At 41.1% G+C, this 26,076-nt stretch overlaps 9 protein-coding genes across 9 annotated transcripts; 3 read left to right on the forward strand and 6 right to left on the reverse strand.

Annotated features, from left to right (window-relative positions):
* Positions 1 to 777: 777 nt before the first annotated feature.
* On the reverse strand, positions 778 to 3,076 carry BCR41DRAFT_347969 (hydroxymethylglutaryl-coenzyme A synthase C terminal-domain-containing protein). Its single transcript, XM_022023197.1, has 3 exons — positions 2,811 to 3,076; positions 2,384 to 2,510; positions 778 to 2,023 (listed from the first exon to the last, which is right to left on the reverse strand). Exons 1-3 carry the CDS (start codon positions 2,979 to 2,981, stop codon positions 858 to 860), a joined length of 1,464 nt encoding a protein of 487 aa, XP_021884585.1. The 5' UTR covers positions 2,982 to 3,076; the 3' UTR covers positions 778 to 857.
* Positions 3,077 to 4,652: 1,576 nt separating this feature from the next.
* On the forward strand, positions 4,653 to 5,986 carry BCR41DRAFT_376887 (hypothetical protein; the record flags this gene model as incomplete). The annotated part of the gene is made up of 5 exons (XM_022027072.1): positions 4,653 to 4,696; positions 4,797 to 5,141; positions 5,233 to 5,444; positions 5,547 to 5,720; positions 5,856 to 5,986. The coding sequence occupies 5 exons, from the start codon at positions 4,653 to 4,655 to the stop codon at positions 5,984 to 5,986; spliced, it is 906 nt and encodes a 301-aa protein (XP_021884586.1).
* A 25-nt stretch (positions 5,987 to 6,011) lies between these two features.
* On the reverse strand, positions 6,012 to 9,311 carry BCR41DRAFT_347972 (hypothetical protein). The gene has a single exon (XM_022023198.1). The coding sequence runs from the start codon at positions 9,239 to 9,241 to the stop codon at positions 6,212 to 6,214; it is 3,030 nt and encodes a 1,009-aa protein (XP_021884587.1). The 5' UTR covers positions 9,242 to 9,311; the 3' UTR covers positions 6,012 to 6,211.
* Positions 9,312 to 9,547: 236 nt separating this feature from the next.
* Positions 9,548 to 12,332, reverse strand: BCR41DRAFT_384371 (hypothetical protein). The gene is made up of 3 exons (XM_022027557.1): positions 10,541 to 12,332; positions 10,185 to 10,424; positions 9,548 to 10,031 (listed from the first exon to the last, which is right to left on the reverse strand). Exons 1-3 carry the CDS (start codon positions 12,235 to 12,237, stop codon positions 9,629 to 9,631), a joined length of 2,340 nt encoding a protein of 779 aa, XP_021884588.1. The 5' UTR covers positions 12,238 to 12,332; the 3' UTR covers positions 9,548 to 9,628.
* A 305-nt stretch (positions 12,333 to 12,637) lies between these two features.
* Positions 12,638 to 14,128, reverse strand: BCR41DRAFT_347975 (anticodon-binding protein). Its single transcript, XM_022023199.1, has 5 exons — positions 13,960 to 14,128; positions 13,618 to 13,794; positions 13,318 to 13,474; positions 12,949 to 13,210; positions 12,638 to 12,818 (listed from the first exon to the last, which is right to left on the reverse strand). Exons 1-5 carry the CDS (start codon positions 14,098 to 14,100, stop codon positions 12,656 to 12,658), a joined length of 900 nt encoding a protein of 299 aa, XP_021884589.1. The 5' UTR covers positions 14,101 to 14,128; the 3' UTR covers positions 12,638 to 12,655.
* A 161-nt stretch (positions 14,129 to 14,289) lies between these two features.
* Positions 14,290 to 19,345, forward strand: BCR41DRAFT_384373 (putative SMC1-chromosome segregation protein). Its single transcript, XM_022027558.1, has 9 exons — positions 14,290 to 14,537; positions 14,739 to 14,979; positions 15,110 to 15,233; positions 15,346 to 15,582; positions 15,692 to 15,811; positions 15,907 to 16,020; positions 16,115 to 16,359; positions 16,461 to 18,066; positions 18,172 to 19,345. Exons 1-9 carry the CDS (start codon positions 14,429 to 14,431, stop codon positions 19,264 to 19,266), a joined length of 3,891 nt encoding a protein of 1,296 aa, XP_021884590.1. The 5' UTR covers positions 14,290 to 14,428; the 3' UTR covers positions 19,267 to 19,345.
* A 39-nt stretch (positions 19,346 to 19,384) lies between these two features.
* BCR41DRAFT_384374 (legume-like lectin family-domain-containing protein) lies at positions 19,385 to 21,596 on the reverse strand. The gene is made up of 6 exons (XM_022027559.1): positions 21,350 to 21,596; positions 20,954 to 21,216; positions 20,498 to 20,755; positions 20,296 to 20,382; positions 20,048 to 20,206; positions 19,385 to 19,944 (listed from the first exon to the last, which is right to left on the reverse strand). Exons 1-6 carry the CDS (start codon positions 21,558 to 21,560, stop codon positions 19,483 to 19,485), a joined length of 1,440 nt encoding a protein of 479 aa, XP_021884591.1. The 5' UTR covers positions 21,561 to 21,596; the 3' UTR covers positions 19,385 to 19,482.
* A 367-nt stretch (positions 21,597 to 21,963) lies between these two features.
* BCR41DRAFT_347978 (replication factor A protein 3) lies at positions 21,964 to 23,056 on the reverse strand. The gene is made up of 4 exons (XM_022023200.1): positions 22,914 to 23,056; positions 22,513 to 22,578; positions 22,287 to 22,386; positions 21,964 to 22,173 (listed from the first exon to the last, which is right to left on the reverse strand). The coding sequence occupies exons 1-4, from the start codon at positions 23,001 to 23,003 to the stop codon at positions 22,115 to 22,117; spliced, it is 315 nt and encodes a 104-aa protein (XP_021884592.1). The 5' UTR covers positions 23,004 to 23,056; the 3' UTR covers positions 21,964 to 22,114.
* Positions 23,057 to 25,069: 2,013 nt separating this feature from the next.
* On the forward strand, positions 25,070 to 25,786 carry BCR41DRAFT_393440 (hypothetical protein; the record flags this gene model as incomplete). Its single annotated transcript, XM_022028563.1, has 1 exon — positions 25,070 to 25,786. The coding sequence occupies one exon, from the start codon at positions 25,070 to 25,072 to the stop codon at positions 25,784 to 25,786; it is 717 nt and encodes a 238-aa protein (XP_021884593.1).
* Between the last annotated feature and the right edge of the window lie 290 nt (positions 25,787 to 26,076).

The following is a 26,076-nucleotide window of genomic DNA, read 5'->3' on the forward strand; positions in this document are numbered from 1 at the left end:
GATGTGAATTGTATATTCGGGAGAAAGGAAAATAGAAAATTAGACTCAAACGCGTCGTATGGGCAGAGGCAGTCGACAAGCACATTCCTCAAGATCAAGTCTCGAAACAAACATGCATTGGTCATCATTTGTTGCTTGTTCATTCAGCTAGTGCTCTTTTTCTCTAGGTTCTGGAAACAGCTTTTTTTTTTTTTTTTTTTTTTTTGTTTGACTCAAGTAGCGGAGACTTTCTGTGATATTCTCCCACAGTTGCCTTTTCAATTGCTTTGCGTATATCCGAATATGAATGTGTATTATGGATAACATCCTTATTGCTTGCAAAACTTACACATGAGAATGAATGGAGTGTTTGTTGTGCTCGTGGGTAAAGACAAACTGTGGAAGAAAGAAAGAGGAAGGAAGAATAACCAAAACAAAAAAAAGGGTTTGAACGAATGAGGATCGTTTTTTTTTGCAAGTTGTGCCTGGTATGTGTGCAGGATAAGAATTTTTTTTTTGTATTTTTTAAGGGGCTATTGGTGATCTTTAAATCTTTAATGCTTTATGATTTATTGCATCTGAGAAGGCCCCTTCAACAAACCTGCAAAACAACATTAATGATATACATATACATTTATATTACAAGATGAGTCTGCAGAGACTTTCTGATACAACATGTACTCAATCTTGGTCCATTTTGACCGCAGTCTACAAAGCTCATGCTGCGGCTTGATTTTTCCATGACTCATTTTAGGCCCTCTACATTTTGCGACTCCTTGACAACGAAAAGAAAAAAGAGTAGAGAGGAAAGTTTATTTGAACATTGTATAATACAAAGAGATAAAAAGAGAGATTAGAAAATAAAAAACAGACGAGATTTAAGCGCGGCCATATGTTCTGCGGAACTTCTCATCAATGCGCTGCAGGTAATAAGTGCCCTTCGCAAGTGTGGAGATGTCACCAATGGGGTTGTAATCCTTAAGCAAGGCAGTCTCCTCACGCAGCTTCAACAACTCCGCAAAGATCTGAGGGGTGACCTTAACACGGTTATCCAGACGAGCCTTGATATCAAGAGTCTCGCGGAACTTCTCAGTCGAACCAACGACCTTTAGCGAGAAGAACGTGGCTGCAGATCCAGATCCGTATGAGAATACACCAATACGCTTGTTCAAGATATTCTCATCAGGAGTGGCTGAGAGCAAGCTCGAAAGACATCCCCAAACAGATGCTGTGTACATGTTACCGACGTTGGTGGCAGCGTAGATTGAAGGGATAACCTTCTTCTGATACTCTGCTTTGGTGAATTGCATCATAGCCCGCTCAAGGTTCTTGTCGTAGTAAGACTCCTCAGAATGACCAAACTTGGCATACTCCTTCACGGAAGCATACATCTCATTCTCAGGATCCTGAAGCATGTCGTTATAGGCAAGACGTCCATAGGCCTTTTGGACCAACTTACAGTTGGGAGCATGGAAGGCAACAAAGTCAAGATCTTCATTCTTGATAAGCTGGTCAGGGTTGGGGCTATGGCGCTTGGAAAACTTCTTGGTAAACAGACTGTAGCAAGCGTCAACGGAGCGAATGTAGCATGTGTTGGAAAAGTGGCCATCGACAGTGGGGTATTCGCTAGCGAGTTCAGGCTTGTAAAAGTCCCACAAGTGGTTCATATGGGTAGCGCGAACACCCTGATCAAAGACAATAGGGGCATTAGGACCGATCAAAACGGCAACAGCTCCAGCACCGCCGGTGGGGCGAGCAGGGCCTTCAGCATAGGAGGCAATGTCAGCAGCGACAACGAGAGCGAGGCGGCCATCCCAGGAGGAAGATTCGATCCAGTTGACAGCATTGAAGACACCGGCAGTGCCTCCGTAGCAGGCGTTTTTAGTATCGATACCCTCGACATCGTAGTTTCCAGACTCTTCAAAGAGAGACATGAGGACAGTCTTGACCGACTTGCTCTTGTCGATGATGGACTCTGTACCGACCTCGAGATATCCAATATCCTTGTATGAAATGTTATGCTTCTCAACCAAATTTTGTACAACTACGAATAGAGATGAAAAAAATGAAATAAATAATATTAAACAGAATGTGAATATTTTCATATTTTCGTGTTCGATTTCCTCCGACGGTTACTCATGCAGCCACGTAATGAAAAGTCGAGCCATTGTGCCATTCTGGTTGCTCTATGCCGATTCAAAGTTGTTTTCATATGATGCAATACGATAACGACTACGGCTTATGACTATCATATTTTCTGATCCTTGTCCAATATGTCAAGGAAGATAATTCGCCCACATGAAGTTGTTCTCAAGAAGATTATAGTTTTTGAGTTCCCACCGGAACAGCATAGCTTTTTTTTTTTTTTTTTTTTTTTTTAGCTCTGCTCTGTTTGTTTTCTTACCTGTCAATGAGATGGAGTTGACATCCTCGCGGTCATCGCAAACAGCCATCTTGGTTTGACCCAAACCAATGGTATACTTCCCAGCCGAGACACCATCGAACTGTTCGAGCTCGGCTTGATCCACATACTAAAAGATGAGAAATGACAAGAAATGTAATGAGTTACCAAAAAAAAAAAAAAAAAAAAAAAAAAAAAAAGAAAGAAAAAAAAAGTGAAATGAGATCTGATTCGTATGGCTGCTGCTCCTTGAATGCAAAAGTCATCCCCACAAAACAAGGGAATTGAAGGACAACTGATTTTTCTTTCTTTACTTCCTCTCTTTTTCATTGTAATTCGTATTTTGTTTCTCTCAATGAAAGCAGTAGTAGCAGATGTCCATTTGTGAGGCTGTAGCATGTGTTCTCTTTGGCTGTAGTAACCTGCTTACCTTGGATGGGAAGTAGAACTCAAGGGCATGGATGCCAACATTGGCGGGGAAGGTGGTGTTGGAGATTGATCCGACCATGTTGTTAGAAGCGGCAATTGATGAAGAAGAAGACGGAGTAGAAGAATGAATAGGTTCTGAGAGAGAAGAGGATAAGGAAGAAAGGTTAGACATGGCAAAAAAGAGAAGAAAAAAAGAATGGTGCCTGGATATTTATGTGGATCGAGAGAGGAGATCAGACAGAGTGTTGCTGGAAATAAAAAAAAAATCGAATGATGTTTGAAGATAAAAACGTATTCTTATCTTTTTTTTTTCTTTTTAACTTATTTACATGCTTGCTGGTTTGTTGACCTGGATACTGTTCTCGTTCTCCCTCTCCCTTACGTGCTCTATCCCTAAACTTACTGATATGCCCTATTGACAGCTTGGGGTCATCTTAATCGGATCGGTCCTTCAACAAAGACAAGATCATCCTTACATCCCTCCTCTTCCCAAAAGTGACAGAAAAATGACTTTTATCTACCCATACCCTTTAACAAAAACAGGAAAGAGGATGAGTAGAATTGCTATGTTATGTATATATATTGTAGCTGGATCAAAGAATGGACGTTTGAATGAATAGGGTTTGAATAGACGGAAAATGGTTAATTGCTTATTTGCATAAAATATATATATATACTTCTATACATTTATATTTGTATAATCTGACTGAATAATCCGTTCATTTGTATCCTATCCTTGTGAAATTTTCATGAGCTGCATGCAAATCCAATGTAACTTCCAAAAAACAACTTCTCGGACAAATTGACAGACAATCAAACAATCCAACCTCCATGAGTATAAATGTTGTTGCACATTTACACTCCAAGCACACCATTGGACATGGGGGTTGTATCCCTTCTGAATTGGCTGACAGGGAAGAGAGCCCTATTCTTTCGTTTAAGATTGAAGAACAAAAAGTGGCATGATTCTGCTATCCGTTGGTTGCAACATATCTCCACAAATCTGCACTCCCAAATTTAGGGTTTAGCTTATATACTACAAGTATCAAGGGCTGTCCTTTTATGAATACGCATTCATGAAATAAACCCTGATCGGATGATTTTTTTTTATTTTTACTTTTTCAAGCTTTATTCGCTGGCCACCCTCAAATGGTTGAAAGGCTGAGCACAACAAACATGCACGCGATTTTTTTACTTCCTTCTACCGACATGTAAAATAAATGCAGACCTTCTCCTACGGAAAACACTAGTAGAGTGCTGTTCATGTCATGTAGAAGAGAACATCCCTCCTTATTCGTTTACAACCCCACTTTTCCCGTCCTTTTCGGCAAAATAGGGTTTTGATGTGCGAATATATATATATACATGTACATCCAACGGCAGAAACTTTTTTTTTCTGTCTGTAAAAATAAAGAATAACTACATGTACAGTAGTAAGTTGTTTTGCAGAAAGGTGCTATGCTTCAAGACCGAGAAGAAAAGCTGCGTTTTGAAGTTAGTAGCTATTAATATAATGTTGAGATGATATTTCACTTCGGACATTGCTACAACAATTGAAACTTTGTTTACCTTTTATCAGATACTAAAAATTTGGTGGCGGATCTGTCTGAGACTGCGTTTGAACCAACTGATTGTGCACAATGCACATGCGCTTGAACATGCAAATGAATAAAAAAAGGAAGGGCATCTTTAATGGATTCGAAGTCTCTCATTTAAACCATACCCTATAAAAAACGTAAATATGTCTTGTGATAGCAATGCATCTGCGGAGAACAGCCTTCCCAGGACGGATATCATGCAACTGTTCTCAACCAGGACGAGGCCATTGAACGTCTGTGCTCCCATGGTTCGTTACAGTAAATTGCCCTTTCGAGAATTAGTGCGAAGGTAAGTAGATTTCCCAGCATTTCTCAAATATAGGAAAAAAATGAAAAAATGAAAAAAATGAAAAAATTAATAAGCAAGAAATGTTGAAGCTTCTTTCTAGATACAATTGTGATATTGTTTATACGCCCATGATTCTTGCCAATGTTTTCTCTGCTAGCAACTATGCTCGCGATAGTGAGTTCTCAACAAACTTATTGGACGACCCCGTCGTCATTCAGTTTGCAGCTTCTAATGGTGTGGATCTTGCCAACGCTGCAGAGTTAGTTTCTCCTTATGTCTCGGGTATTGATATCAATTGCGGTTGTCCCCAGAAATGGGCTATCCAAGAAAAAATTGGTTCCCATCTCATGTCCGATCCGGAAACTGTCAGAGATATGATCCGGATGACAAAGGCTCGCGTGAATGTCCCCTGTTCCATTAAAATCAGAATTCATAAAGATCTGCGGTAAAAAACCATTTTACAAAAGTGAAAAAGTTATTAATTCTTTTGCACAATGCGTCTGAATGATTTTTTTTTTTTTATCCTTCGTCTCAAGAGAAACAGAGGAGTTTGTTAAAAGGGCACTTTCAGTGGGCGTAGATTTCATCACAGTTCATGGAAGGACCAGGAGACAAAAATCAACAGAACCCGTCAACTTGGAGGGCATGAAATTAGTCAAAGAGGTCTCCACTGTACCTGTCATTGCCAATGGAGATGTCTTTTCTGTTGCAGATGCCAATCAGATTGTCGAGGCAACAAACGTCGATGGTAAGAAATAGACTTTTTCCTTCATTCTCTCAACTATCTCAGTGATTGAATCAACTAGCGTCAAATAAGCTTAATATTGGACTTTTTTTTTTTTTTATAAAGGTACAATGTCAGCACGCGGTATCCTCGAAAACCCTGCGTTATTTGCAGGATATGATGTCACACCATGGGAATGCGTTGAAGATTATGTAGATTTGGCGTTATCCTATGGTACCAACGCGTTTATTTTCCATCATCATCTCATGTTCATGCTTGAAAAATCCATGAGCAACGCCGGTAAAAAAAAAAAAAAAAAAAAAAATCGTGCTTTTTCTTCTCTTTGGAATGCCGCTTGGAACTTTTTTTTTTTTTTTTTTTTTTTTTTTTTAATCATACATCATACATCTTTGTCTTTGTCTTTGTCTTTATTAGAACGGCGAACATTCAATTCCTTAACGACAACGCCAGCTGTTATTGATTATCTGGAGGAGTATTATGGATTGGACATCGTACGTCGACGGGTAGAACGTGCAGAGCAGAAAATCAAGACATTCCAGCTCTAACATAAATATAATACTTAAAAAGGGAATCATCTGTTTAAATCAAATCAGCCAACCGATAACGTTAATGAAGCCATTCTTTTTATGGGAGACTCCATAAAAAATGTACACGGGAGAAGAGGGAGAGTAAGAAGGAATAATAATAACAATAGTATTAATAATGAACGGCACAGCAAGATGCTGTCAATGTCTTTCCCGTCTCCTCCATTACCCTATTATCTAAGAAAGCTATTCTCCCATCACGAAGGCACGACAAGCTTGTGCAGAATGTTTGCCTCCTAGTGCGCGTTCGGAAATATATTCCCAGTTGTCGCCAACTTGCTGTCGAACATCCCAAATCTTAAAGACGTCCTCTGCTGTAAAAATAGGCTGCTGTTGCGGTTGTAGGTAAAGATTCGAACTGGGGCCAGGATTGGTATCGATATTAAGAATGGAATTAGGATTAGGCTTACGATTAGAGACATTATTGGGGTTGAGATTCTGATTAGACTTTGAGTTAGTGGCACCAAGATTGGCACTAGGATTAGGATCGGAGGCCCTAGAGGATGTTGATGTATTAGGAGTCGGTACAAGCTTGAATTTTGTTGTTGCTGCTGCTGCCGCGGTAGCTAATATGATCGTATGTGATGATCTATACTGTATTTGATGAGATTCTGACTTTAAACACGCCGTAGTCTGGGCTGTATGAGTATCAATGGAGTACTCGTGTTGCTGGGACTGTTCCTGCTGCTTCTGAGCCACGTTGCACTCATCTGAGGGCCCTTGATGGCGATGACCAAAGCTTTTATCCACATCGACATCTGAGAGTGAACTTAGAGTGCGCTGCGCCTCAATCCATGACTTGGATGACGAGTGGTATTTTGCTCCAACTCCTTGATTTTGATCAGTCAAACTCGATTTGCAATAGCTGTTGCTCAATACTGGTGACATTGACGGTGTTAATGATACTGATGATGGTGGAGGTGATAACGTGGATGACGATGACGGTGTAGAAGCGCGATATATTGAGTCATTGAATATTAGCTGAGTACTCATACTAGTTACTTCTTTCTCCATTGCTTCAGTTGACATTCCATCCACCATAAAGTTATCCGAAGAGTCATGGCTGTTCCTTTTTCGACGTTTTTGAGCAGGCAATTCTTCCTGAAGAATAGCCATCTTTTCGTAATTTGGTATTACACTAGACGGCTTATAGGGCTCAACATCCTCAGATCCGTTGCTTGGATCTATGCTCTTTTCATCCTCCTCACTGGATTCCATCTCGTTTTCATTTCCCATTACCAAGTTGAAGTTAAGATCTCTCTTGTTGGCCCTCACACCGTCTATGAGCTTTTCAATTCGCTGCTTCCGCTCTTGTTTTTGTTTAATTTTGGTTTGCACAAGCTTTCGAACCTTTTTTTGGACCTGCGTCAGTTTTCCTACTCTTTTTTTCGTCTGGGCCGAGGAGTGCAAGGACATTGCTTTATCATTCTCTTTCGGTTCCCCTGTAATGACAGTGGTCGCAGTCGTAGCAGCAGCAGCAGCAGCAGCAGCAACAATATTTGACGATGATGGTAATGGTTTCTTTTTCTTTAGCAGATGTCTGAATGATATGTTGATTCGCGATGAGGATCGTTGGTGCTCCACTATAGGGGAGTGGTCTGAGAGAGGTGGACTGATACTGCCGGGTGATAATGAAAGCGCTGGTATCGAACTTCTTCTGCTGTTACTACTGCTCCTAGAATGGATCTTGATGCTCTTGTTCCTAGTGTTACTATCATTACAACCGTTGTTATTAATACTGTTATCGCTAACGCTGTTGTTGCGGTTGGTTTTCCTATGGCTGCTATTCCTGCTAGTATTTTTCTCGTTTGCGCTATATCTACTGTCGCCATCATTAGAATGATGATGATGGGTGCCAGTTATTTCCAAAGGAACTACTGTTTTTGCCATCAATTCTTCCTTCTGTTTCATAGACTCAATAGTTCCTATAAGCGTTGCTGCGCTAAGTTGACGGCTCTTATCACCTTGCAGTGCTATCATTTCTGCTGTCGCTGCCGCTGCTCTTGCTGCTAATATAGCCCTCATGTCTGCATAAGACCCTACATGTCTTTCTATTCGTGCGTCCGGTTTAGCTACTGCTTCTACGTCTGCATCACGGTCCTCTCGCGTTATTGCCTGAGTTTGCTTTAACAGCCGGGCCACTGATTTCCTTGCTGTCTGTAGTCGGGTCCGTGCTTTGAGCAGTTCATCAATAGAACCTTCACTTTTTCCTTCATTTCCATTTTCAGTTCCCTGCTCCGTCCCAGAGAGCTGCATTAGTTGTTTTCTTCGATCGCTCATAGCAACGAGTAGCTGTTCTCCTTTCTTCTTTTCAGGAGTAATACGGGCGGTAGGTAGTTGCTCTTGTCCCTTCTTCGTAGCCACAAGATGTGCAGCAAATAATCTTTGTTTTTCTTTTATTTCGGCTGCATGGCGAGCCGCCTGTAACTTTCGTTGCTCTTTTTTATCAGCTGCAAGACGAATTGCATCCAACCATTCCTGCTCTTCCTTCTCTGCCTTGGTACGGGCGGCAATTTCTCTTTCGAATAGCTTCCGGGCCGTATTGATCTCTATCTGAATACGCCGCTGTGTTTGCTCCCGTATCTTCTGGATGCGCTTTCTCTCTTCTTCTACTTCGTCTTCAGGCAATGGCCGCCCGTCACCGAATGTTGACCAAATATATAAGCAGGTGTTGGCTGTTGAATTGACGCCACGAGCAATGCAATCCCACCATAACAATTTGTCTTCGATGTTGGTATCAATATTGGTATCAGCATTGGTATCGTCTTCAATACTAAAACTTGGACTAGAGTCAGTGGTTGTTGAGGTGAGTAAGGGTAGTGCTGCTGCCTTTACTTTTGCTTTTGCTGCTTTTGTGCCTATTCGAATAGCTTCAGAAGCTGCCTCTTCAAGTAATTCAGCGGCATGGTCCCGTACGACCGTATTAAGGCGTTCTATAGCGTTTGGCGTCCAAAGATTCTTCAGGACAGGGTCTAACACACTGTAGTAGCGATCAAATGCTGTGTCGCCTGCGACGGCTTCAATGTCAGCCCATGAATGACCATTGTTGATCATCTGAATGATGAGTGCATCATGTTTTGACTCTTTAGTTTCCCTAGAAGGATATTGAAATAACAAAGGTACCCTAGGCTTTCTACGTGCTGCAACCCCAAAGGTAGCTGTGGTGGTGGAAGTAGAAAAGTAGGTTGAGGTGAAGAGTGCTGCAGAAGAAACCATGTGGTGTTTTACACGTAATGCTTTTCGCTTCACAGGGATGTTATTACTTGATGCAAGAGTCCGATGGTCAACGCTCGCACGAATCTTTCGCGTTGTTAGTTTGTTACCTTTTATATTTACAGGGGTATAAAAAAGTGGTTTGTGCGCGGGGATTTGTGTGGGCAGCCACGTGCTCGAAACCAAAGCCTTGGACATAAGCTGGAAGCCAGGGCGACAACTTTTAGATCTGTAACCTTTATTTTAAACTCATCTTCAACCAACCGACCGCACAGGAATGCTTCCTTCATCCATATTAGCTTTGTTTATCCCACTTCGTTTGTTTGTTTATTAGTAAAATATCTTAGCTTTCATTAATTCCAGAACCATCTCTTTGATTTGCTGCTACTTTTACTGCACTTCCAATACCATCATCTCTGCCTTGGCAAGAACGCGCCGTGATACCCGGTGTACGAACTGATAGGTCATATATACGGATTTGAAAAGACCAAAGACCAAAATCATCAGCATAAGGACACCTCCAATCCCAGCTTCACGCTGTCGATCAGCACCACGCCCACCTCTCCTTCTACCTCCCCCAAGTCCGAAGCCCCCGATCCGGAATACACCGCCTCCACCGCCCATCCAGAGCGTCGATAAGAGTAGCTGGAGGAATCCAATGATGCTTACGAAGAAAGAGCCAAATACCATATGTGTCTTATCGATCCTAAAGACGGCACGTAAGCTGTCAGGTGTCCTAAAGATGACTACGCTCTCCTTTAGATGAATCAACTCGTCATCATCATAGTCATCACTAGTCATCAGCCAATAAACGGTAAAAATAATAAAAGCACGAGTTAGTGCAAGTTAATACAATTATTTCTGTATCTTTCAAGACATACAGAATAAAAAATAATAAAAAAATATAAAAATATATACCAAGCCTTCTTTTTAGCAGCATACTTACATGTCAACAGGATAGATAAATTCATGGGGTTCATCCATCATCAAATACAGAAGCAGTTTCATGGCAAATCCTGCTGCAAAGACTGCAGTTGCAAATACAATTATTGTCAAGATAAACACTGTTAAAGGGTGCGCCAGATACCGTGCAAAGCTCGTCCGCCTAAATGAAAACGAATATTTGCAGGTATCGCATTTGTAGTGGCTTTCACGCTTGGGACTTCTTGCACGCCATGCATTCAGGCTTAAATAAAAAAAAAAAAAAAAAAAAAAAAAGCAGTTATTTACCATAGAAAAATAACAAGAGATATTATGCTTTCTTGGATCCCTTCTTTAGCTTCCTCTTTGTGTAAAGCTTACCATTCCACATGCACATATTTCATTGAGCCCTTACAGAGACATGGCGAGATTAGCCGTCCAAGCGTATCTTCTTCATCCGCTCCTCCAAGGCAGATCCTACACTGCCGCTCCTCCATTGGGGGGTTATTCGCTGCTGTGGCAGCAGAGGGGCTCGTTGATTGAGCAGCACTATATTGAGGTATTTCTGCATCGAGTCCAACATTAAAAGCTCCAGGCATTCTGGGTCCGGTAGTGGTAGGAAATGATCCATGAACATTGTCGTAGTCTCTTCTTTCATTTCCTCTTCTTCTGTTACGTAACCCGGGACGTTGATCATCACTTGTTTGCTCTCCTCCACTACTGCTCTCCGCATCCTCGACAGTAGTTCTATACATGGCGCGCTTGACTGTTATAGACGGAGATACGTACGTCTGAGGCTCAGGTAGCGACGAATCAGTAGCCTTATTTGCTGCTGTTGACCCTAATAATTCTTGCGCTTGTGGCTGTGGCTGCGGCTGCTGAGCCGATTGTGACAGTCTCTTGTCTATTTCAGCCATTGCATCCGTACCAGCTGGAACAATCGTGTCTGTTGACCCAGAAGTGTGGCCCACATTTGTATTTACAGCACTCAAAGCCGAGAGTACTGGTTCTAGCTGAAGAGAGGCTTTATCTTCTTCACCTTTTTCATAGTCATTGACCGGCATGGCTACTGCTTCAGACGATGCAGAGTTAGGTGTTTCATTGTTGGAGGATCGTGTGGATCCAAAATCATTCCCTGATAACGCCGAGAAATCCTCTCCATGGTCGCTTCCAACTTGTACAAAATCGGACAATGAGGGACTAGTGACCGCAATTTCATCATCATTTTTTTGTTCATGAACCTCGTCCTGGTCCTGGTTTTGATTCTGACTCTGGCTCTGATTCTGACCATTTTGATCTTGTGACAGTTGGCTAGCACTGATGGATGGGCTACAAGAAGGGAATGTTTGAAATCCAAACCCGGTGACACCAGAAAGTGAGTTTTTTCTGCTCTGTTCAGCAGAGGCATCGTGGTGAAGCAAGGAGTATTCGGAATCAGTCGAAGATGACGATGAAGGGCTAGGAATACTATTTCCTATCTGTTCTTGAGGTGTGGATGATTCCGCGGTCGAGACCATCAAAGAGGACGGTATACTTGTAGTAGTTGAGCTTGCTGTAGTTAAGGTTGTTGACCTTCCAGAGACAATATGGTTATCTTCCGCTATGGATGTAGGAGCTGCAGGAACTGTATCCACTTCAAAGTCCGATAATAATGACATCGTGGATGGAGACGGTGCCGACGAAATAGAAGTTAGAACGTGAGCTTGGCTGATATAACTGTCATTGGCTGAGAGGAGTAATGATACTTCCTGATTGTTAATGCTTTCATCGCTGCCATTATTGTTATCGCTGTTGTGGACTTTGCTCAGGTCTGGTGAATGCGTTGTGTCCGAAGCAGCAGTAGTGACGTGGATATGAGTGTGAACACTATTTTCCTTATTCTGGTTAAAAGAACGATGAGATGCATCAGGATTGTTCATGTCGAGCCAGTCTTCATCCACCAACTCATCGTAGTCATGGTCAAGCAATGAAGTCTCATGAGTGGGGGCAACACCTGCGTCAGTACTTTCAGCAGCGTTAGTGATAGTGTGAGGGGTTGTTGGGGTGGTCTGAACCCTGATAATGGGTGTATCTGCCATGTTGGCCAACTGGATGACTGGATAATAAAGGTGAGGAAAGTAAAAGAAGACAAGATAGTAAGTAGTTGGAAAAAGTTTATGGATAGGCGTAAAATATTGTAAGTGATAAAGAAAAAAAAAAAAAAAAAAAAAACAAATGCGCAGAGACTGTATGACAGCACCGTCCAACGTGTACCCCCATCCGATCAAAATGTGTAATTATGCTATGCTTGCATGAGGGGTTTCTTGTCTGCAGATTGAGTTGAGCGACATTTGTTTCCCACTGCTCTGTTGCACCAAAAATGTGTTGGCTTTTTTTATTATAATTATTGACAACATAATATATATGATACATGATACATGCTAGGATATGCAAAAAAAAAAAAAATAAAAAAAAATAAAAATAAAAATAAAAATAAATGTATGGTTCCTGTCTTGATCACAAGAAGAACCGGCGGCGACTCGTCTCCATCTCGGGTTTGAACATCCATTCATATTCGCCCTTTCGGTCAAATGTACCCTTCTGCAACCACTTTAACTTCAGCGTAAACCGAGGGCCGAGTTCCTGAAGATTAACACGCTTGGCGTTCTTGAACATATAGCTAAGTTTGGAAAGAGAAAGAAACAGGCAACATCCACACACACATTCACACATAAAAATAATAGTCAGTGGCAATTTTTTTTTTTTTTTTTTTTTTTTGATTGGTTGGTTCGTTACTCTATTCCTCTTACCGATGTCTCCTGAAGAAAATGAAATCGCGCTGATTATGAAGAGTAGCGACTTGTCGACCTTGGAACTCCGGTACATGGGGGAAAAGAGCTGTAAACATTCTTCCAATAGTGTGACCTAGACGTGTATTGAAATTATTGAGGATCAACTCTGGTTTATGCGAGGATGTACGTCCATGACCTTCAATTTCCTTGCTAAGGGAAATGGAGCTCAACTTGAAGTGCGCGGTTGGTCCATTAGGTAAGTGAATCAATGTAAGAGCATCTAGTGAAAATGTAAATGGACAAATCAATCCATCAGGGCATGAGTTTCTGTATCCTCTCGTATTTTAACACGATGATCCATGGGCATGCTAAAACTCTTCAGCTTACTAGGCTCTTTCCTGTCCTCATTAATGACCATAATATCCGTAAAATCCCGATTCTTTGAAAACTCAACAATGTGTCTCATCTCAAATTGTGGTTTGCGTTTTACGAAGTGGCTATTAGGGAAGATGTCAACGAGTTCGGTCGCAAATTCATAGACAGCCTAAATAAAGAATTAAAATAACGAAATAAAAAAAAAAGAAAAGCAAAAAAGAGATAACAGTAAGGAAGTAGACGAGAATTATGGAGATCAATACACAATAAATTGAAGGCTGAAGTAAATGCTGCCATATGAATATTCCTTACAGAACTCGGTCCTTTACTAGTGGTGATCAGGATTTTGGGAGCGACCCCGCTCTGGAAGTATTGTGAAAATTCATCTGTTGCCTCATCAGCAGCCACTTCCTCATCATCTCCGACAATGGTCTCATCAAATTCTCGGGTATTCTCCAATGTATTTGGGACATTCTCCACCAGCCGTTTCTTGTTATAAAAAAAAGATATCCAATTGATAAGTTAAAGCTGCTTTCTAGTCCGTAGATCATGAGTCTTAAATTGGAATCATATTGGAAGAGAGACCCCAATTGGCACTAAATATGAATCAGTAGGGTATTCTACTAATTTTTTTTTTTTTTTTTTTGTTTTTACCTCCTTTTTCTCTGGATTTGATGCCTCCTCTTTCTGAAGTGCTGTACGACGGTCTCTCTTCTCCTTAGCCTTAGCGGATTTCTGCTTTTGATAGAGCTCTTCTCTTTTGAGCTTGTTCTTGATAGTATTGATTTCGACCATGGCGCGCAATGTGAGGGATGAACAAGAGATAATGGTCAAAAAAAAAAGTAGTAATGGTAAACAAGTGCAGCAGTCACTTGTATGCTATATTACCCTTAATTAGCTGCCATATTAGGGAAAACTGACGCGCCTCTAGTCAAAACACAAAAGAACGCGTTTGTATTTGTTTTTTTTTTTTTTGCGATATTAGTTTTTTGCCACCACTTTTTTATTCCTCTGCACCCCGCAAAGGGATCAAAGAGTTCTTTCATATTTTTTGACAACCTCCAGTTGCATTGCATACATCCCATCTCATATCCTTACTCTTGATCTCCATTACTTTGGGACAATGGGACGATTGCACCGCATCGAGCTTGAGAACTTCAAGTCATATAAGGGTCATCAAACCATCGGGCCTTTCCATGACTTTACATGTGTCATTGGACCGAATGGTGCAGGTACTTAAAAATATACAGCTCAAATCCTTTAACAGATCTAGCTATTACTTTTTTTTTTGTCTCTCTTCCCTTGCGTGGATAAATCCCTAATTGTACCTGCCGGAATTTTCCAACAATGACATTCTCTTAGGTTTATGAAGAAATTGTTTGCCTACCAAATATCTTACTTATCTTTACTATCCCTTCATTTCAACTTCTTAGGCAAATCCAACTTAATGGACGCCATCTCCTTTGTCCTTGGTGTCAAGTCCTCACAGCTTCGTTCTAGTCAACTTCGGGAACTTATCTACCGCGATCGTGCAGAGGATCAGGAGCAGTCACAGCGCAGTGGAACGAGCAAACCATCTCGTCAGGGCGGCAACAATGGTTCGGATCCCAGAAAGACTTGGGTTATGGCTGTTTACCAAAAGGATGATGGAAATGAAATCCATTTTACCAGGAGGTATGCGCGCTATAAAGAAGTACGAGTGCTTGCTTTGTTTATTTATACCTTATCCTTGGTAGATTTACTGATTCTTTCTCTCACTCATTATCTAACTTTATGTATTTTTTTTTTTTCGCTTCTGATGCAGTGTTAATATGGCTGGAGTGAGTGAATACAAGATAAACGGAAAAGCGATGATATATGCCGACTATGATAAAGCCTTACAAAAAATAAATATTCTTGTAAAAGCAAGAAATTTTTTGGTCTTCCAGGTAAACAGCATGAGATACCGACTAACATCTATATGCAGTGGAGTTTACCTGAAAGTCGCCAGTCTGGTCTGATCTGTAATATTATCTTATCATTGGAACGCCATTATTCTAGGGTGATGTAGAGGCGATAGCGTCACAATCACCAAAGGACCTTACTAAGCTGATTGAACAGATCAGTGGGTCTTTGGAGCTCAAACAAGAATACGATCGACTTTTGGAAGAACAAGAGCGTGCTGTGGAAAACTCTACTTTCAACTTTCATAGAAAGAAGGGCATTAATGCCGAGATTAAACAATATCAAGAACAGATGGCTGAAGTTGAACGGTTTGAGAATTTGCAGGAAGAAAAAGTATGCTATAACAACACACGTTTTTTTTTTTTTTTTTTTTTTTTTGCACCGATCTGCAGTCTCAAGTTAACCTCAAAGTACTTACACAGATAATGTGCTGAAAATGTAGGCAAATCTTTTGGTCAATTATCTGGTTTGGAAATTGTTCCATATTGAACATAATATCATGACAACCGAGAAAGAAATCATGGCAAAGGATGAGGCACTCAAATCGACCCAGACAGAGCTGGTAACGCAATATTGTGTTTACTCACATTACTGCAAAAGAGAAAACCAAATCAAGAGACATTGCTCATTTTGAAATTCTTCCTATTATATCTACAGGAGAGACAGGAGGAATTACTGAAAAAGGCAAAGAAAGAACAAGCTTTAGCACAGCGAGAAGCCTATCGAAAAGAACGTTCTATTGCTAAACGTGAAAAGGCTCTTAGCGATCTCGTATGTTAAATATCGATAATTCTTGCCTTCTTACAAACTTATTCTTACAGCATAATGGGATTTAATCTTAACAAGCTTCTGTTTTTTGAAATAGCATCCAGAGGCTTTAAGTTTAGACGAAAAGATTGCTCACGTGTCAAAAAAGATTAAGTCAATCAAATCCAACGGAATCACTGTCAAAGAAACATATACTTCACAGCAACGAGGCGTTACTCAACTCGAAGCAGAGTTGGCTAAAATTGAGAAGGCTGCAACTAAATTTGAGCAGGAGGCAAAAGCACAAGAGGAGTCTCGTGGTGTAGTTCTCAGTCAAGAGGATATTGAGTTCTATAACTCTAAGTATGCTTCCATGTTTAATGTATTGCGGAATCATTACTTTTTACGAAGAAAGAAAAAAAAGGAAAGGAACTAATCGTATGGTTTTTCTTTCATGGTTATAGAAAAGAGGAAGTCGCTTTGCGAACTATCACTCAGACTCAGCAGGTAGCTCAGCTCAAGAGAAATATCAAGACTACCCTTGAGGAAAATAGTCGCCTACAGGAGACGGTTACTGAGCTGAGGGTCAAGAAAGATCGATTAAAAGAGCAAGAGACAGGTCTTGCTGATCACCAAAAGAAAGTTGAGTCACACATTGCACAAGTTCTGCAGGATCAGGCTAAAGTGCAGCAAGACCTATCCAACATAAACAACGAACGAATTAGGATCGAAAAGACAGAACTGGAGCTGAATGAGAAGTTGACCATCACCCTCAACCAATTGATGGAAGCCAAGCTGGATCAACGTGAATCCGAGAAAGAACAGCGCTTGAAAGAGACATTGAGCTCATTAAAACGCATCTTCCCAGGCGTTCATGGCCGTGTCAGCGATCTTTGCAAGCCTACTCAAAGAAAATATGATGCGGCCATTTCCGTAATCGTGGGTCGCCACATGGATGCCATTGTCGTTGATCGAGAAAAGACAGCCATTGACTGCATTCAGTTCCTGAGAGAACAACGCTCAGGCTATGCAACATTCTTACCCCTGGACACGCTTGTAGTCAAGCCAATTAATGATCGATTAAGAACTCTGGCTAAGGGTGCTCGACTTGCGATTGATGTTGTACAATATGATGAGGCTTTAGAACGCGCGATTCAGTACGTATGTGGCAATGATTTGGTATGCGATACTATGGAAGTGGCGAAATATGTGTGTTATGACTTGGGTCAGCAAGTCAAGGCTGTATCACTTGATGGAACTGTCTTCCATAAGAGTGGATTGATTACCGGAGGTCAAAGTGGAATCAGTTCAGGTGCACGCCGTTGGGAAGAAAGGGTCGTGGAGGATCTGAAGAGACGAAGAGACACCATGCTCGCGCAATTGAATGAGCTGTCCAGGACAAAAAAGAAAGGTGTACCTGAAGAAGAACTGAGAAGTGAACTGGCTGGTATCGAAAGCAAGCTTTCGTTCGCACGTGAAGATTTGAGCGCTACCAAGAGGAAAATCAATGGCATTCGCGAAGAGATCAAGGTTATTGATGCAGAATTGGCAGAGAAAGGTCCCAAAGCTGAGCAATCGTCCCAAGAACTAGATCAGCACAAGACGAGGATTTCTAGTATTGAGGCTATCATTCATCAAATCGAGGATGAGATTTTTGCATCACTTTGTCGCAAGGTTGGAGTATCCAATATTCGCGAGTACGAGGAGCGTAGGCTGAAGCGCTCTCAGGAACTTGCCGAAAGAAGGGCTCAATTTGAGACGCTACTATCTAAGCTACGCAATCAGCTCTTGTTTGTGACCACTCAGTTAAACGAGACGAAGGAGCGACTTACCCGTTTAGAAACTTTGATGACCACGGAAACATCCTCGTTGGATAGCTATGAAGGACAACGCGATGAAATTCTCTCTAAACAAACTGCCATTCAGCAAGAGATCGAGGCACTAAAGCAAGATATGGAAGGTGCACAGGAGGCATTCCAGACTTGCTCAAACCAAGTGAATGAATATAAAAAACAAGTTAGCCGTGTGAACAAACAGGTGGATTCGTTGATGAAGGATATTGGAGCCAAGGTAATGATAGAAATACAATACAAAAACTTTTATGTTAAGGACATCTAGTATTAGTGTTGAACATGATATACTAATCATAGACTCGTAATGATTGGACGGATGTAGGAATCACTGGTGGAAAAACTAGACTCCGAACGCTCTTCGATCTTCAGGCGATGCAAGCTTGAGCAAATTGAACTTCCGATGGAGAGGGGTTCGCTAGATGATGTCAATTTAGATGACGTGGATGTTTTTCGTCCACCAACATCCAGTGAAAATGACATGGATATTGACACAGAAGGAGGTGTATCAGGGCGTTCCTCTTTGAGCTACCGAAGTCACGAATGGAAGATCACAGTAGACTTTTCAGATCTTGATGACGACCAGAAACAAGTACTTCCAAGCTCCAATGCGGCCCTATCTTCAAGCCAAGCCTCGGGTACAGCTGGACTTGATATCCATCGTCTATCACTAACCCAGTCGCAAAACGGTGGATCGTCATCTCAGCCCGACCACACTGAAGTCAAAACGATGGAGCAACTGGAGAATGAGTTTTTAGATCGTCTTCGACAACTCTCAGAAGAAATCGAGCGACTGGCGCCTAATATGAAAGCAATTGAGCGTCTAGAGGGAGTGGAAGCAAGGTTGAAGCAAACAGATAAAGAATTTAATGCTGCACGAAAGAGTGCGAGATCAATCAAGGAAGCTTTTAATAGTGTCAAGCAGGAGCGTTACGATCGGTTTAACAGCGCATTTCAGCATATTTCACAGAAGATTGACGAGGTCTACAAGTCTTTGACACAATCGACTACATTTCCCTTGGGAGGCACTGCCTATCTATCTTTGGAGGACACAGAGGAACCATATCTGAGTGGGATTAGGTACCATGCGATGCCTCCACTGAAGAGATTCCGCGATATGGATCAACTCTCGGGAGGCGAAAAGACCATGGCAGCCCTTGCGCTGTTATTTGCGATCCACTCATACCGCCCATCACCGTTCTTTGTGCTAGATGAGGTGGATGCAGCGTTGGACAACCTGAACGTAGCTAGGATTGGACATTATCTACAGGAACATGCTTCAGCACAACTGCAATTCATTGTCATTTCACTCAAGAGCTCGCTCTACGAGCGTGGACAAGGACTGGTAGGGATCTACCGTGATCAAGAGGTCAACAGCAGTAAGACTCTGACATTGGCCCTGGACCAGTTTTATGAGTAGAAAACCCATAGAGGTAGCCTTTGTATTTGATAAATGTCATGGTTTAGTGGCGATAAAACATGCAACTGTTCATTGAAACATGCAACACAAGATGAGATACACATGAAAAGGTCTAAATCCAGAATATGTTGAAAACTTTTATCATGCGTTTTTCTTTTTTCTTTTTTCTTATTAGAAAAATTAAAACGTAAAAGATTCTTCTCGTCTTTAGCTATATTACATAAACTTCTTCTCATTGATTGACATCTTTTTCTTATACCAAGTGTAGACTGATACAGCCATGATCTGGATCAAGATCAAAAATACAACATATGAGATCCATGAGGTCGATTTCACCAATCTATGCTGGGTCAAACGGTGCTGGGATGCTTGTCTCGAATCCATATCCTCCATCTTGGAATTCAAGGTGCGGATCTCTTCCTTGACAAGTCTGACGATATCGGGTGCTTTGTTAGAATCTTGTTTCTTAATATGTTCCACAAGTCCCTGCACAACTTTCTCCATTGCATGCAACGATGCCACCAATGAGTTGATCTTGGTATTAATCTCATCAATGCTCTGAGAAGTCGACTCTAGTGGCTGCACTGGTGCTCCCAATGACTCTAGCTTGTTATGGATCGTGTTAAGAGATTCGATAATGCGGTGTTGGGTATCTCCTACAGTTTGGGCGATTTGCTCCTAATATGTATGTGTAAAAGATGATTCGTCGGTAAGCATTCAGTGAAAAGTTATTAAAGCACATAAGTATATATAAATGTATAAAAATCTTAGACAGACTTACTGCTGTGAGTGTGTTGGCTCCATCACTGTCCTCTCGCAGCCTTGCTTCCTGTTGCTCCACGATCTTTTGAACCTCTTCAAATGTCTCTTTATCCTTCTCGTCAATCTTCACCTTTCTGCCTTTTTTGATCATTTCTTCTTCATGAGGTCTCATTGGCGCCTAAGTTGAAGGAAAGTTGCATGTAAGCAAACAATCAGTTTAAAAGTTTTTTTTATCCAAAAAAAAAAAAAAAAAAAAAAAAACTATACCTTCTCTTTTGGCGGAGGATTGACTTCATAAACCTCAAATGTGTACAAATCATGGTCATCCGCTGTCCCAACTAATGCACCTTGAGCCTAATTTAGTTATATTAATGTTGATATTGTTAAATATGGAAAACCGCTATCAACTTTATCGATAGATACCGTATCTATTAAAACATGGGTTCACTGTATTGCAAATGACATTTACCGAGACACCAAAGTAGTATCCAGTAGGTAGGTCCACGTTTTTCTGCTCGAAACAATTCACCATTTTTCTGCCTTTGGAGTGTGTATCTGCAGACACCTTTAACGTTCCACCGATAAAAGAGACTCGGACAACAACAGGCGAAGGTGAGTTTTTGTAATCACGCAGACAACCCCCAAAATTGTTCGTGTTAGCTGTAGGGTTCGACGGAAAGGTCTTGGTACCATCGTTCATAATTCCATAAATGACCGAATTACTTCTCTAGAACATTGAAAAAAAAAAAAAAAAAAAAAAAAACCTCTGTCATATGTTGGACTAGGCAGTTCTCACTTCCCCTTTTTTATTATTTCAATTGCTCCTTTTGTTTGCCTCCCCCTCCTGTAAAACGTCTTTTTAAATTCCTGACAAACAAAAAAACAAAAACAAATAAGGAGAGAAAAACCTATTACAATCACGCACCTGATTGGCCGGATCACTTGTATCCATGAAAACTCCCAGCCCCTTCCACTGGTCCTTACTGCCAAAGACTGGACCTTCAATCGCGTGCTCTTGTGTATACCAGAATGCAAGACCTCTACCACCGATATGGCTCTGCCCAAAGGCTTTGAACGAAAACTCGACTTCCCATTCTTTATATTCGTTTGGCTTTGATCGCCATGCGGATCCTTTTAGTCCAGGAACTGATGGGTTAAGTCGGATAAAATCGGTCGCGACAAATGAGTCTACAAGTCCCCAAAAAAGAAAAAAAAATGTCTACATGAATCATACTGTTCGTTCTTCCAAGATAAACAGTAATTCGTTTATGAAGCAGCTTTTTTTTTTTTTTTTTTTTTTTTTTTTTTCAGAAAAACGTACTGCCATGGTGACCCCAGAAGGGAATGGCTCCATTGTACATGAATGGTTTCTTGAGAGACTGCTTATAGTCGTAACGACGGTTAGGGGCAGGTTGGTGAAGGTCATATGAAGCCTTGGTTGGTATAGATTCTCTTCCTTCTCTGCCTTCTCTGCCCCATGCCATGGCTGTTGACAGGAGTACTGCCGGAATGAGGAAGACGACCGCCTTCATGGTTTGTGAGGTTGTATAGTCAACAATGTAAAAAAAAAAAAAAAAAAAAAAAAAAAGAGCTGCAATTGTTTATGTATCTCTTCTCTTAAATAATAAGAACACGAACAGGCAGAGAAAATTGGTAACAAGAAAGAATGAGTGAAGAGACAAAATGAGGATTGAGAAACAGAAAAAAAAAAGAAAAAGGACTGTGGGTAAAATCAAGGGGTAAATGGTATGTATATCCAACTGTGATGACACTAACCTCGACTTTGGGTGAATTTTCCTCCATACACTCACCCAAGAGGCTACCACCAACACTATTACAAGAGGCTTTCATGGCCGTTGATCCTAGAAAAACTCATGCAACCTAAACAGCTTTTGATTCATGAACAAGTGATTTTCATCTTTGAATAATTGAATGATAGTATTTCTTTATTTTAGTCCAAGATCTGTCAGTATTATGATTTAAGCTTATTGTCGAAATGATACAAATGAATAGGTGACTATTGGGAGATTGAAAACGCGCATGATCTGTGGATAATAATTTCTAGTTCAAGTCCTTGATGCTGGTTTCAAAATAGTGTTGGAAATTGCTGCATCGTAATCACGGCTTGATTGTACGTCTCCAAATCTAGATTTCAATTAAATCAAAAGACCATATTCATTTTAATATCCAAAAACTTCATCCATCATGTACCATGAAAACTAAGTCATCTGCTGGAAGATAATAGGGCATTGTATTACCAAAGTCATTGCCCATGTTGGTCGATGCCATTTCTGTAATTGAGTGATCTGAATTTACGACTCCAATGACCTCAATGAACTGAGTTCCATATTGCGAAGTCTATAACATACATAATTTAGATTGTATAACCAATGTTATTAGCGACAGCATACCTCCCTGAAAATTTTTGTGAATGGCCAGACTAAGCAAGATTAATAGACAAATAGCGTTAGAATAATATCTTACCTCATTCATGTGGATCTCGACCTGTCCCTTATCTGGTGCAGACATGAAAGCTCGTGTGCCGTTTTGCTGTTGAAGAGGAATAAGAGAAAGCTACAAATTAGCGTAAGAACATCACATGAACGCAAGAATCTGTCCATCCAATAGCCCCACCAGCTTTGCCACCAATTTTTTGCTTTATTTTTTTTTTTCCATCGCCACTGTTTTGCCACCAAGGATGGCAGGGAATGAGCTACAATGATCAAAGCAAAGTAAAGCCCACATATATTGGTATCCTATCTAGGCTGTGGTAGCCCCTAGGCTCAAGGCATACCCTTGTAAAAATGTTTACAATTATGAAAAATCATTCCTTATATCAGAAGAGAAGGTTCCCAAGATGCGACATGCGTTTGTTCATCCTGTACCTCCATGATCTTTCCAACGAATCGGACAGTCTTTCCAATGTGTGCGCTCAACATGGCAGAGTTGACGCGCGGTGTAGCTGGCAAGGACATGAGGGGAATGTATAAATTTGTTTGTATGTATGTGTATGAAGTGTATGAGAAAGTATGTGAAAATGGATAGGTAGTCAAAATCCCAAAGTGGCTTTGTTCATCACAAAACGAACGCGTTCTGAAGAACAGTCCGACGACACGCGCTCGAAATCTAATTTTTCCAAAAATGAATATGCTGCTCCACATTTTTTAGGGCTCAAGGAATGAGAGCAGAGAAGGGAAGCAATAGCATTTTAATATTCTATTTTAATTTTATATTTTTGCTCGATGGTTTGTAAAGATAAAATCGAGAAAAACCCTATTGGCTTCTGTCAAGCTGACTGTTTACTGATACAACCTAATGGATAAATCAAAGGATTCAACAAGTTGGTCTGCCTTGGCAGAAAAAGACCTGTTTCAATATTTTGTTTACTAATATTGCTCGTATCAAGGCGCACTTTTTTTTGCGCTACATGCATAAACCGCAGAGCTGGAGCCTTATCCTAAGCCTTCTGTATTTGGTCTTGTTGATGGGAAAGGAGTTAGGAGTCTGTGTCAGAGCCGTAAAGATCCACAGGTGAGGAAGACTGAGCGGACACAACATGATAAGTTGCCTCTCAGCTTGAATATCGTTAGACATTTGCATGGCTTGTTCACAACATCAGACGGACACCTGTATCTTTTATTATAGTGCCTCTCCCGTCGGAGTCATGATTATGATAACGACATGCAGTTTGCAGTATGCAGAATGGTTGCCTGTTCTGATGCTCCCTTCTTTCATGGCCCTTTATGCTTATAAAATGTGATGTATGCATGAAAAAAGCCCTAGCGTGCCTAAGAGAAAGTGATGGTCAAGGAGGTCTGTCCTTTTCATATCATCAGGCGATAACAGCAATAAAGGGCTATCAAACGGGTTACCAAAGGGGAAACCTAAGTATACACTGATGAGTGTTTTAGAGACCTTTCTTTCCTTGTACCTGTTAAAAATCCTGCAGTAAATAAGTGGGGTTCTTAGTTTATTGATATTAATCAGCTAGCCAACCAACTGACACTCCAATGACTTGTTGGCTTCTCCCCTCCTGATATCCATTCCTCTTCTAAACAGCCAAGGAACCCGTTTTGCTGGAGCACATGTTGAAGTTTATTAGCCCTACTTCTCGCATTGAGCTTTTGAAGGAAAGACAAAAACTCTTTTTCTATTTTCTTTTTTTTTTTTTTATTTTATTTTACAATTATGATTATTATTATAATCCATGTCCTCGTTGTTGGCTCCTCTTTGAGCATCGGCTGCACCTTCCGTCCAAGGAGGGATATAAATATAAAAAAGCGTAGATGGCAAGGTGCTGCGTAGTATGAAGAGAAAAATCTCTTTTCTGGGATATTTGAGCGACATTTACAATACATCATTCCCTTTACTGAGCTGCATAATGGGTAATAAAATGGAGCATTACGATCCAAACCTGGAGGAGAGCGTGATATAGGCGAGGAGCATGGATGAGCTTGGTTTTTTCATGACGAGGAGCCGTAAAAAAAAGAAGCACACACCGGTATAGATCTGTCTTATGTGTGAGTATCTCAAACGAGTAACTGACTGCATGTTTCTCTTACATGTTTATGCGTGGACATCTTGTAGTGAATTGCCAGCGTTACATGTGGTTGAATAAGTGTTGTATCCCCCCCTCTTTGGGAGGTGGTCAAGGCACACATCAATACCAATTTCTGACAGACAATAGGAGCTCATGGTCTGCACTACAAGAGCATATTTTTAAAAAAAAAAAAAATCCTTGTAAATATATATATAAGCCTGACAGCTCTTCTTTTCAGCAAGACAACCCAATCCACTCCTGTATTTCTTGCCTTTCATTTCTCTGTCGTTGTCACCCTTGAATCCACGATCTCGTCTCAATCACCCGTCTTTTATTTTATTCTCTCTCCTTTTGTCACTTAGTTTCGCCGCATCCTACCTCAGCATTTATTCACTCCCAGTCCATACCAAATACTAAACCTTCATCTTTTCTCTTTTTGTATCCCTTTTACTTCCTTCCACTACATCGACCTCTGTGCACTTCGCTTTTTAATTTATGACCATGTCAATGGCAATGTCTGTGGCAGGCCCAGATACACGTCGCCGCTCATCTCTCCCACAACTAAACCCGAGCAACTCAGCCTCGAGCCCAATGGCCATTGGGTATCACCTTTCAGACGAGGAACGTGCCATGTTTATTGTTGCCTCGTCCAAACGACGACCATCTGCGCATTCTTTTTTTCAATCTGGATCGTCCGCCCCACTCTCAGCATCTTATACTTCGCCCCTAGCTTCATCGTCTGGAGGACTTGGGCCACAAGGCCATATTTACAACCATGTTTGTCGATATGGCAATCCACATGTCGCTGCAATATCCCCGATCTTGACTCCCTTTCAATGGTCAAGCAATCCACGACAATATATCATGACTGATATCGGACCCCAGCCTCCTAACAGTCAAGCGCCTACTCTCCGAAGTCAATCACACCCAGCACGCCATCGACCTTGTCCAAAGATCGGTTCCTCGTGCCTACTTGCAGCTGGAGGGTGTGGGGAGCATGACGGGACATTGTCATGCCCACCATCATCCTATTCAAAAAAAGCAATGACAAGTCCACAGACAGCAAGCATGACCATGCATGATAGTTGTGGCACTCACATGAGGTGCTCAACTGCCACGAATCTTTGCACAATTCCGCAAGACGAAGTATTGCCAGCTATGGGAGTTCCTCTGGAGCCACGATTCGCACATGATGAGTGGGATGATGAAGATGAATAAAAGAATTATGAGATTGGCAGAAAAAGCATGTTGAGATATGCTATCTATTGCTTCAAACTATAATAGCACTCTTATGTAAAATAAGGCGGTATCCCATGATGTGTTTATCCTACCAATGTTTATGTCAAATGCAGAAGGAGTTCAGGTCGTGATAAAGCATGTGCACCAATACACTTAATGTATTTTTTTGGATACTTTTATTCCTGACTCAGGTAGCATGGACCCGATTGTTCGGGGGTGTAATAAATATGACTGTGATACAAGCAAATGAGTAACGAATCAGATCAACA

The sequence above is a fragment of the Lobosporangium transversale genome, assembly GCF_002105155.1.
Source record: "Lobosporangium transversale strain NRRL 3116 chromosome Unknown BCR41scaffold_6, whole genome shotgun sequence".
Taxonomy (NCBI): Eukaryota; Fungi; Mortierellomycota; class Mortierellomycetes; order Mortierellales; family Mortierellaceae; genus Lobosporangium; species Lobosporangium transversale.